The sequence below is a fragment of the Protobothrops mucrosquamatus genome, unplaced genomic scaffold (genome assembly GCF_001527695.2).
Source record: "Protobothrops mucrosquamatus isolate PMUCROS unplaced genomic scaffold, P.Mucros_1.0 scaffold_11, whole genome shotgun sequence".
Lineage (NCBI taxonomy): Eukaryota > Metazoa > Chordata > Lepidosauria > Squamata > Viperidae > Protobothrops > Protobothrops mucrosquamatus.
Genome location: NW_015386087.1, coordinates 1,970,166 through 1,981,866, shown reverse-complemented (window position 1 = coordinate 1,981,866; position 11,701 = coordinate 1,970,166). Strand labels below are relative to the sequence as shown.

Here is an 11,701-nt window from a genome sequence, read left to right as displayed (position 1 = left end):
AGACACCTGAGGCATTGCCAAAGAGGAGGGTCCTGGAGAGGGAGGCCTGGCCATCTCCTCTCCTTCATGTTCGGAGCCTTCTTCCTCCGATAAGAGGGGCTCACAAGACGGAGCCACAACATATTGCTAAGCAGTGCAGTCACATGACACGACCTCTCAGCCTTCAAACTGGAAAAAAAAACTGTCCTATAGTCTTCTTGTGAGAAGCAGCTGTCCGGAGCACATGTGGGCAATCTCCCATCTTCTCCTTATCCAGAGAGATTCTAAGGAACTGGTCTACTTACCAGTTCCTTGGTCTTTGCACAATCGTTGGTTCCACTATCACCAAACCCTCTTCAATATGCCATACCTCCCAAAGAAGTTCCCATGATTGTTGAATAATCAAGGTAATACTCCCTGCCCTATATATTGACTTGTGTAGGAGGTCAGAAAAGGGGATCACGTGACCCCAGGATGTTTTTATGCAGCTGTCATAAAAACTTGTCAGTTGCTAAGAGTCTGGATTTTAATCACGTGACCATGGGGATGCTGCAACAGTTGTAAGTGTGCCCAAAGATGCTTTTTCACGAGGCAACTGGACTTGTTTTTCTTTGAAGACATTTCGCTTCTCATCCAAGAAGTTTCTTCAGCTCTTCGGCTTCTTCAATGAGAAGTGAAACGTCTTCAAAGAAAAACCAAGAAAGTCCAGTTGCCTTGTGAAAAAGCATCTTCGGGATAACTATGACCTGGATGATTGAGAATCTCCATAGGCAGTTGTTAAGTGTGAAAAACAGTCATAAGTCACTTTTTTCAGTGCCCTTATAACTTCAAACGGTCACTAAAAGAACTGTTGTAAGTTGAGAACTACCTGCATTTCCCCGTATTCCAACCAGCTTTTTCCCTAAATCCTCTCATCCATTCGTGTCTTATGGTCACAACAATTTTACATCCCAGATGGAACCACTCACCAATACCAGGGATGATGCGAAAAAGGTCGTTCACTTTCTTGTCCACAGCAGTTGTGATGATCCTGACTTGTGGAAAGGCATAGGCGACGGAGTGGACGCCCATCTCGGCCATCAACAAGGAGAGAAGAAAAATCTTATCCTCTGGAACGTCGTGATCCTAACGGAAACAAAGGGATTTCAGTCTCTCTTTCAACCCTAACTTTACTTTCTGGTTTACTCATAGATCACAATTGAGCCCAAAATTTCTGTTGCTAAGCAAGGCACTTAAGTCAGTTTGCCCCATTTTACGACCTTTTTTTGCCACCGTTAAGCAAATCACTGCAGTTGTTAGTGAATCACGCGGTCATTAAGTGAATCTGGATTCCCCCCTTTGTTGGAAGCCACCTGGAAAGGTCACAAAATGGTGATCACATTTACCCCGAGATGCTGCAACCGTCGTAAATATATGCCAGTTATCAAGTGTCCAAATTTTGATCCTGTGACCATGGGTATGGTGCGACGGTCGTTAAGTGTGGAAAAATGGTCATAGGTCACTTTTTTCAGTGCCATTGTAACTTTCAATGGTCCCTAAATGAATGGTGGTAAATTGAGGACTACATATAGATAATATAAATTTTCTAAATAAATAATAAAACAAAACAAAACAAAACAAAATAAAATAAGTCAAATCAATAAAAATAAATAAAATAATAAAATAAATAAATAAATAAAATAATAAAATAAAATAAATAAATAAAATAAAATAAAATAAATCAATAAAATAAAATAAATAAATCAAATCAATAAAATAAAATAAATCAAATCAAATCAAATCAATAAAATGAAATAAATCAATAAAATAATAAAATAAAATAAAAATAATAAAATAAAATAATAAAATAAATAAAATAAAATAATAAAATAAAACAAAATAAAACAAAACAAAATAAAATAAGTCAAATCAATAAAAATAAATAAAATAAAAATAAAATAAATAAATAAATAAAATAAAATAATAAAATAAAATAAATCAAATCAATAAAATAAAATAAATTAAATCGAATCAATAAAATAAAATAAAATAAATAAAATCAATAAAATAATAAAATAAAATAAAATAAATAAAATAAAATAAAATAAAATAAAATAAAATAATAAAATAAAATAAAATAAAATAAAATAATAAAATAAAATAAAATAAAATAAAATAATAAAATAAAATAAAATAAAATAAAATAAAATAATAAAATAAAATAAAATAAAATAAAATAAAATAAAATAAAATAAAAATAAATATAAACTTCAGTGGCACACGTTCAAATGATTTAGAATGACATCCCTCCATTCACATATTATTTGGCAGGTCATTCTGAAAATCCTTTAAAAAGCCAGAATTATTATTATGCCCATCCTGCAGATGAGAGAACTGAGGCTCAGCACCCGAAGTTCAGTCACCGGAGCAAGTGCCGGGGATAAGGATGGGCAAAAACATTGCAACTTTGAATCCAAGTCATAAGTAGCCGCCAGATAGGTCTGTTGCAACTCCTGACAATTGCTAACCAGTCCCGTTGTAAGTCGGGGACTACCCGGACCCTCATTCCCCTTACCAGCAACACCCTCACGGCCATCATGGCTGCTGCCCCCGTGGAGACGGTGCAGTCCATCAAAATCACGTGATCTTCACTGATGTCCTTTGGGAGTCTCAGGTAGTGTAGCTGGAAGGGAAGAGACACAGGCGTCAGGGGGGCAAGCAAGGAGCGCCTGAGAGATGTTACTTATGTATTTATTTATGCACAGGTAGTCCTCGACTTACAACAGTCCGTTTAGTGGCCTTCGAAATTACAACGGCACTGAAAAAAGTGACTTACGGCCGTTTTTCACCCTTAATGACCGTTGAAGCATCCCCATTGTCCCGTGATCAAAAAGTCAGACGCTTGGCAACTGACTCACATTTATGACGGTTGCAGCGTCCTCCAGGGTCACGTGATCCCCTTTTGCGACCTTCTGGCAAGCAAAGTCAACGGGGGAAGCCCGATTCACTTCACAACCGTGTTACTAATTGAACAACTGCAGCGGTTCACTTAACAAACGTGGCGAGAAAAGTCGTAAAATGGGGCAAAACTCACTTAATAAATGTCTCACTGAGCAATAAGAAATTTTGGGCTCAACTGCGGTCGTAAGTCGAGGACTGCCTGTGTATTTTATTCCTTCAAGGATTTCTATCATGCTTTTTGTGGTAGAATTCCTGCCAAAGCAGCTTTCAAAGCGCCATCAAGATCTGTGTACAACAATGCAACAATATTACTTGAAAACAAAGGACAAACAGCTCAGTTGTTGTTGTTGTTTTGCTTTCTATTACACAACTATGTAACATCAGCAGTGGGGTTTGCTCCCTGTTTATAAACAGTAGCTTGCTCTGCCAGAGGACGATTTTCTCCTTGGGAATTCCTTGATTAAGATATAGTTTTCTGCTCGGTTGTTTGTCTGGTGTCAATCCCTGCTTATCTGGGTGTAGGCTGATGGAGAGGATGTGTTCTGGTCTTTGCATTTCATATACACATATGTGTATGCACACACACACACACACACACACATATGTACCCTAACCTACATCCAGATAAGCAGGGGTTAACACCAGACAAACAACCAAGCAAAAAACAATATGTATAATTGTTATTAAAACTTTTTAAAAATAATGCAGCCGTGTGCTGCAGCTGCCAAAAAGGTCAACACAGTGCTAGGCTGCATTAACAGAGGGATAGAATCAAGATCACGTAAAGTGCTAATACCACTTTACAAGGCCTTGGTAAGGCCACATTTGGAATACTGCATCCAGTTTTGGTCACCACGATGTAAAAAAGATGTTGAGACTCTAGAAAGAGTGCAGAGAAGAGCAACAAAGAAGATTAGGGGACTGGAGGCTAAAGCATATAAGGAACGGTTGCTGGAATTGGGTATGTCTAGTTTAACGAAGAGAAGGACGAGGGGGGACATGATAGCCGTGTTCCAGTATCTCAGGGGCTGCCCCAAAGAAGAGGGAGTCAAGCTATTCTCCAAAGCGCCTGAAGGCAGGACAAGAAGCAACGGGTGGAAACTAATCAAGAAGAGAAGCAACCTAGAACTAAGGAGAAATTTTCTGACAGTTAGAACAATTAACCAGTGGAACAACCTGCCTCCAGAAGCTGTGAATGCTCCAACACTGGAAGTTTTTAAGAAGAGACTGGACAGCCATTTGTCCGAAATGGTATAGGGCTTCCTGCCTGAGCAGGGGATTGGACTAGATGACCTCCAAGGTCCCTTCCAACTTTACTATTATTATTATTATTATTATTATTATTATTATTATTATTATTATTATTATTATTATTATTATTATTATTATTATTATTATTATTATTATTATTATTATTATATGGAAAAAAAGTTAACTGATTTAAAAATAGCTCAGGTAGCATGAAATTGGGGGGGAAACAGAGCAAACTAGAACCCACTAATTTCTCTCTGTCAGACAAACCAACATTAAACAGATCCAGCGTGGCTGACTGGGGAATTCTGGGAGTTGAAGTCCACACCCCTTAAAGTTGCTGAGGCTCAGGGACAGGGTTTCTGGAGGAAAGGTGGGCGCTAACAAATAAGCCGATCGCGAACAACGTTGCTAAGAGGTCAGGGATCATTCATGGGGCTTTGGCCCTTTTACCTCAGGCTCTCCCGTGTATCGGTTTGTCTGAATCAGGATGGTGCCGATCCGGACATCCTTGCAAACGGCCCTGAGGGCGGGCTCCATGGTCTCTCCAGCCCTCAAAATGGACACGCCCGTGATCTGGAAGAGAGAAGGTGCAATTCTGCCGGCATTTCATGCAACCGTGGTTTCCGCCTTCTCTGGGTTAGGTAGAAGCTCAGATGTTGATTTCTCTCTTGTCACCTCTAGGCAGACAATAGTCTGCTCTAGGAAACCAGGAAGGGTCACTTTTATAAACAGAACAGAACATCTGTACCTCCTTGCTTTCTTCTCCTTCTTTCCTTCTTTCCTCCTTCCCTCCCTCCCTCTTCTGATCTTTCCTTCTCCTTCCTTCCTTCCTTTCTCCCTCCCTTCCTTCTCTCCTTTTTCTCCCTCCCTCCCCTTTCCTTCCTTCCTTCCTTCCTCCCTCCCTCCCCTCTCTCATCCTCTTTCCTTCCTTCCTTCTCCCTCTTCATCTTCCTTCTTTCCTTCTCCTTCCTTTCTCCCTCCCTCCCTCCCTTCCCTTTCTTTTGTCCCTCCCTCCCTTTCCTTCCTTCCTTCCCTCCCTCTTCTCATCTTCCTTCTTTCCTTCTCCCTCCTTCCTTTCTTCCTTCCTCCCTCCCCTTCCTTTCCTCCCTCTTCTCATCTTCCTTCTTTCCTTCTCCTTCTTTCCTTTCTCCCTCCCTTCCCTCTCTCCTTTCTTTTCTCCCTCCCCTCCCCTCCCCTTCCTTTCCTTCCTTCCTTCCTCCCTCCACTCTCATCCTCTTTCCTTCCTTCCTTCTCCCTCTTCGTCTTCCTTCTTTCCTTCTCCTTCCTTTCTCCCTCCCTCCCTTCCCTCTTTCTTTTCTTCCTCCCTCCCTTTCCTTCCTTCCTTCCCTTCCTCTTCTCATCTTCCTTCTTTCCTTCTCCCTCCTTCCTTTCTTCCTTCCTCCCTCCCCTTCCTTCCCTTCCTCTTCTCATCTTCCTTCTTTCCTTCTCCTTCTTTCCTTTCTCCCTCCCTTCCCTCTCTTTCTTTTCTCCCTCCCTCCCTTTCCTTCCTTTCTCCTCCCTTCCTCCCTCCCTCCCTCCGTTTTCTCATCTTCTTTCATTCTCCTTCCTACCTTTCTCCCTCCCTCCCTTCCCTCTTTTTCTCCCTACCTCCCTTCCTTTCCTTCCTTCCTTTACTCCCTCTTTTCATCTTCCTTCTTTCCTTCTCCGTTCCTTTCTTCCTTCCTCCCTCCCTCTTTCTTTTCTCCCTCCCTCCCTCCCTTTTCTTCCTCCTTCATCTTTCTTCTTTCCTTCTCCTTTCTTCCTTTCTCCATCCCTTCCCTCTTGTTTCTTTTCTCCCCTCCCTCCCTCTTCTCATCTTTCTTCTTTCCTTCCCCTTCCCCCCTCCCTCCCTTCTCTTTCTTTTCTTCCTCCCTCCCTCCCTTCGCTCGCTCTTCCATCCATCTCACAATACAGTGGACTCTGGGCAACATCGAAAGACCAAAATTAAAACATACCAAACTAAATTAGCCTAGATCTAGATTCTAACCCAAGTGAATTCAGAGGTTCTACACTGTTAGAAAAATACTTAAACTGTTTTCAAATCTCTTTCTCTCTCTCTCTCTCTCCCTCTCTTTCTCTCTCTCTCTCTCTTTTTAGTCACAGACAGCCAAGAAGAAGAGGATCTGTTATCAGATCCCTGGATGGGGTGGAGGGGCATTTTCATTACATTTCCTCCCCTTTTTTGGTGGCTCTATATCTTTGTGCTTCCATTTTCTGCTCTGAATTCTTGCTGACGCTGCTCTAAGAATTTTCGAAACTGCCCAAGGCACTCGTGATTAAAACAGCCTTACACAAAATAAGATGTTTAACCTAAATGCAACAAGGCCAACCATCCACAAAAATGCGGGCTGACGAACGGCCACACAATTTTCCTTTCCAAGATCTCTTGCTGGTTCGACTTACTTGCTTCCCGCTATATGTACAACCTTCGTAGTCCTGGTCTTGTGGGGTTTGAACTGTGCAGCTCTGAAAACAAAAAGAGAATGGCATAAATAAATTAAATAATAAATACAGGTGGTTCTCGTGACAAGTTATGACAGGTGTGCCAAAAAAGATCCTTGACAAGCAGGAGTCAAAGTTCCAACAGCCACACACACACACCCCTTGCCACCTGTGGGCATTTTGTGCCCTTGGCAACAGCCCCATTTTTTTGCAGCTATTTCCAGCGTCTCATGGGAATGTGACCATGATTTGAGAGGGTGGGTTTTTTTTTGCCAGATACTAGAGGAGAATAATAATAATAATAATAATAATAATAATAATAATAATAATAATAATAATAATAATAATAATAATAATAATAATAATAATAATAATAATAAAAAAAGTTGGAAGGGACCTTGGAGGTCATCTAGTCCAACCCCGTGCTCAGGCAGGAAACCCTATACCATTTCAGACAAATGGCTGTCCAGTCTCTTCTTAAAGACTTCCAGTGTTGGAGCATTCACCACTTCTGGAGGCAGGTTGTTCCACTGGTTAATTGTTCTCCTTAGTTCTAGGTTGCTTCTCTCCTTGGTTAGTTTCCATCCGTTGCTTCTTGTCCTGCCTTCAGGCACTTTGGAGAATAGCTTGACTCCCTCTTCTTTGGGGTAGCCCCTGAGATATTGGAAGACTGCTATCATGTCCCCCCTCATCCTTCTCTTCATTAAACTAGACATATCCAATTCCAGCAACCGTTCCTTTACAGTACTTCGTTTCCGGGGGGGGGGGGAAATCCATCATTGTGGACAATGGGTCCACGTAACCACCATTGTATGCAAACTCTGATTTGGATAAAACCGTATGAAGAGGTTGCATCAGTGATCCTGTTTTAGGCTGACTATTGCAGCAAAACCAACGCATTATGCACTTCTATGGACAGACAAAAGAATACAGAATTGTATTCCAACAGAGTTGGAAGGGACATTGGAGGTCTTCTAGTCCAACCCCCTACTTGAGCAGCAGATCCTATACCTTTCTGGACAAATGGCTGTCCAATCTCTTCTTAAAAAGCTACAGTGATGGAGCACCCACAACGTCTCTGGTGGCAAGCTGTTCCACTGGTCAAATGTCTTAACTGTCAGGAAATTTGTCCTTAGTTCTAGGTTGGTTTTCTTCTTGGATTAGTTTTCATCCATTACACCTTGTCCTGCCTTCAGGTGCTTTGGAGAATAACTTCTCTGTGGTAGCCCCTTAAATATTGGAAGACTGCTAACATGTCACGCCAGTTCTTCTCTTTGTTAGACTCAATACATCAGTTCCCACAACTTCCCATTTTGTGGTTTAGCCTCCAGTTTCCTAATCATCATTGTTATACCTCTCTTTACTCTTTCTAGAATCTCAGCATCATTTTTGTTTCGTGGCGACCAAAACTGGATGCAGTATTCCAAGTGTGGCCTTACTAAGGCCTTGTAAAGTGATATCAACATTTCACGTGATCTTGATTCTATCCCTCTGTTAATGCAGCCTAGCAATGTGTTGGCCTTTTTGGCAGCTGCAGCACACTGCTGGCTCCTATTTAAGTGATCGTCCACTAGGACTCCAAGATCCTTCTCTCAGTTGCTACTATTGAGCAAGGTACCACCTATTCCAGGAGTAGGCAACCTTGGCTCTTTTTTTAAAACAATATTTTATTAAGTTTTATAAAGGTAAGGGAAGAGGAGGATCGATATAGGTAGTGGGATTCAGGGTGGGGTTCAGGGAAGGGGTTGGGATGGGGGTAGGTACAACAATGGGGTTTCCCCCAATGACATTCCAAGCTTTAGCAAACAATCGTCCGGATACAGGTATTCAGTGGGAATAGCTAATATATAATAAGTAGCTGTAGTCAACAAAAATAGCAATAATTATAGAGCATGTCAATTAATCAATAAACAATGATCATCTTAATAAATTTCAGAATCATTTCTCGCTAACTCATTTTGCTAACCATGGATAAAAGTTTTCCCATGTTTTAAAATAAACTGAGTCTTCTTTCTCTTTAATCTCTAGGGTTAGTCTGTCCATTTCTGCACATTCTAGAATTTTCCTAATTATGATCTCATCAGGTGGTACATTTTCATTTTTCCAATATTGGGCAAATGCTATTCTCGCAGCTGTCAATATATGTAATATGAAATACTCATTCTCTTGCAACCTTGGCTATTTTATGACTCGTGGACTTCAACTCCCAGAATTCCTGAGCCAGCCATGCTGAGGGGAAAGGGAGAGGTTTCCAAGCTGAGCCAGGCTGGCTCAGGAATTCTGGGAGTTGAAGTCCACGAGTCATGAGGGGGCCATAGTTCCCTCATGCTGGCTCAGGAATTCTGGGAGTTGAAGTCCACGAGTCATGAGGGGGCCATAGTTCCCTCATGCTGGCTCAGGAATTCTGGGAGTTGAAGTCCACAAGTCATAAAAGAGCCCAGGCTGCCTACCCCTGGCTTATTTTACACTTACCTATTTGATTATTTTTTTTCCTGCCTAAGGGTAAAACTTTAACTTTTCTCATTACTGAATTGCATTTTGTTGGATAAGGCCCAGTGTCCATTGAAGTTCAGGTCCCCATCATTAAACCAACTTACAAACCAACTTACAAATTCCTTCTGTCTCTGCCACTTACCTGGAAGGGCAGAAAAGATAACGCGTGCTCAATCAGAAGACGCATTAGCCGTTTGGAGTAGAAAATGAACTCATCCCGGCTTGTCTCCTTATTCCTGAAAAGAGAAAAGCAGGTGGGATCAAATGTGATCTTGGAGGGTGCTCATGGTATGTGAGAATGACCTTGGGGGACAGGGAGAAGACGTGCTACCAGTGAAACGGATAGATAAGAGGAAGCTTAGCCCACAGCTGCATAATGGATATAACAAGAAACTCAGGAGGGATAAAGTCAGAGTTGACTGACTTTTCTAGCTTTCCAGCCCAGCGGGGTGGAAAGAGCGGATGGTTCCCCGTGAGCGGCAGACAAGCGCGCATGTGCATGTGGCTCCATTCATACAAGCAGCAGGCATGCACGCCTGCCTCTCGCGCAAACTGACTGTGCGCGCCTGCGCCTGCCTGCTGCTCTTGCAAGTGGGAATATGTGCACATGTGCTAGCCCGCTACCTCCGCATCCCAGTTCCGAACGGCTCAAGGACCGGTAGTGGGCCACAGCCCGGGGATTGTGGACCCCTGCTCCAAGTTGCTGAGCTTCAAAGGGTGGATGGAACAGATGGAAACTAGCCAATGAGAGAAGCAACCTAAAACTAAGAAGAAACTTCCTGACAGTGAGAACAATTAACCAGTGGAACAACCTGCCTCCAGAAGCGGTGAATGCTCCAACACTGGAAGTTTTTAAGAAGAGACTGGACAGCCATTTGTCTGGGAATGGTATAGTGTTTCCTGCCTGAGCAGGGGGTTGGACTAGATGACCTCCAAGGTCTCTTCCAACTTTATTATTATTATTATTATTATTATTATTATTATTATTATTATTATTATTATTATTATTATTATTATTATTATTTATTATTATTATTATTACTATTATGGGGGTGGCGACAGAATTGTACTTTGAAACTGGCAAGATTCGATTAACGCAGCTTGATAATAAAGTAGAATTCCATGACAGGCAGCCCTCGACTTACAAGCATTCGTTTAGTGACCGTTGGAAGTGACCACGGTACTGAAAAAAAAAGTGATTTATGACCGGTTTTCACACTTACACTTGTTAAGGGAATCTGGCTTCCCCCGTTGACTTCGCTTGTCAGAAGGTTGCAAAAGGGGATCACGTGATTCCCCCCCCAGGACGTGGCAACCGTCATAAATGTGAGTCGGTTGCCGAGCATCCAAATTTTCATCGCATGACCAGGGGGAATGTTGCGACGGTGTGAAAACGGACATAAGTCCCCTTTTTTTAGTGCCTTTGTGACCTGAAACGGTCGCTAAATGAACTGTCGTAAGCTGAGGACCGCCTGGGCTCTCCACAGCCCTGTGTTTGCAGCAGAGTAGAGGGAAGGAGAATAAAGAGGGATGGGGGGGAACATTTGCACCAACTTACAGAGAAGTGCAACAAAGATGATTAGGGGACTGGAGGCTAAAACATATAAGGAAAGGCTGCTGGAATTGGGTGTGTCTAGTTTAACGAAGAGAAGGATGAGGGGGGACATGATAGCCGTCTTCCAGTATCTCAGGGGCTGCCCCAAATAAGAGGGAGTCAAGCTATTCTCCAAAGCCCCTGAAGGCAGGACAAGAAGCAACAGATGGAAACTCATCAAGGAGAGAAGCAACCTGGAACTAAGGAGAAACTTCCTGACAGTTAGAACAATTAACCAGTGGAACAACCTGCCTCCAGAAGCGGTGAATGCTCCAACACTGGAGGTTTTTAAGAAGAGACTGAACAGCCATTTGTCCGAAATAGTATAGGACAGCGATGGCGAACCTTTTAGAGACCGAGTGCCCAAACCAAAACCCACTTATTTATCGCAACGTGTCAGGGCCACATCAGCATTGTGGCACCCTCAGGGGGGGCATGGGGGTGTGGCCCACTGGGTGGCATGGCTGCGGTTGTCAGGGCAGACTGGTGGGCGTGGCTGGGGTGGGCATGGCCACCTCGATGTTGCTCATGGGGGGGACACCTGTGGGGGCCGGGCAGGGTTGGGGGAGATCCAGGGGACCTGTGCAAGCCGCTGGCAGCGGCGGCATGTGTGCCCACAGACAGGACTCTGAGTGCCACCTCTGGCACGCGTGCCGTAGGTTCGCCACCACTGGTATAGGGTTTCCTGCCTGAGCAGGGGGTTGGGCTAGATGACTTCAAAGGTCCCTTCCAACTTTACTACTACTATTATTATTATTATAACTGGGAGGCTGAATACTCACCGGATGATGGTGTGCATCCCCCTGACCTGGGGTGTGTTCTTCAGGACGCTGAGGGTCTTGGGGAGAGGGTGGCACTGGTGAGCAGAAGCCAGCGCTGCCCTGCAGGCAAAGGAGAAGTACGGGTCAGCTGGAAGAAAGATCTCCCCGGGGTCTCCTTTTTCCCCAGCCGAACTAACCACACAGGCTTCTCCTGGTCACCTTCCCTGGGTCATCCAAA

General features: G+C 43.1%; 1 protein-coding gene across 2 annotated transcripts in view; it reads right to left on the bottom strand.

Moving 5' to 3' along the window:
• The window catches only part of UCKL1 (uridine-cytidine kinase 1 like 1), a 44,362-nt gene that overhangs the window by 901 nt on the left and 31,760 nt on the right, over positions 1-11,701 (bottom strand). For both annotated transcript variants that reach the window (XM_029285468.1, XM_029285454.1), the window contains exons 9-14: positions 11,485-11,583; positions 9,251-9,344; positions 6,577-6,639; positions 4,624-4,746; positions 2,534-2,641; positions 948-1,104 (exon numbers count right to left, since the gene is read on the bottom strand). In XM_029285468.1, coding sequence (XP_029141301.1) covers positions 948-1,104; positions 2,534-2,641; positions 4,624-4,746; positions 6,577-6,639; positions 9,251-9,344; positions 11,485-11,583 — 644 coding nt within the window. The remainder of the gene's footprint in view (positions 1-947; positions 1,105-2,533; positions 2,642-4,623; positions 4,747-6,576; positions 6,640-9,250; positions 9,345-11,484; positions 11,584-11,701) is intronic.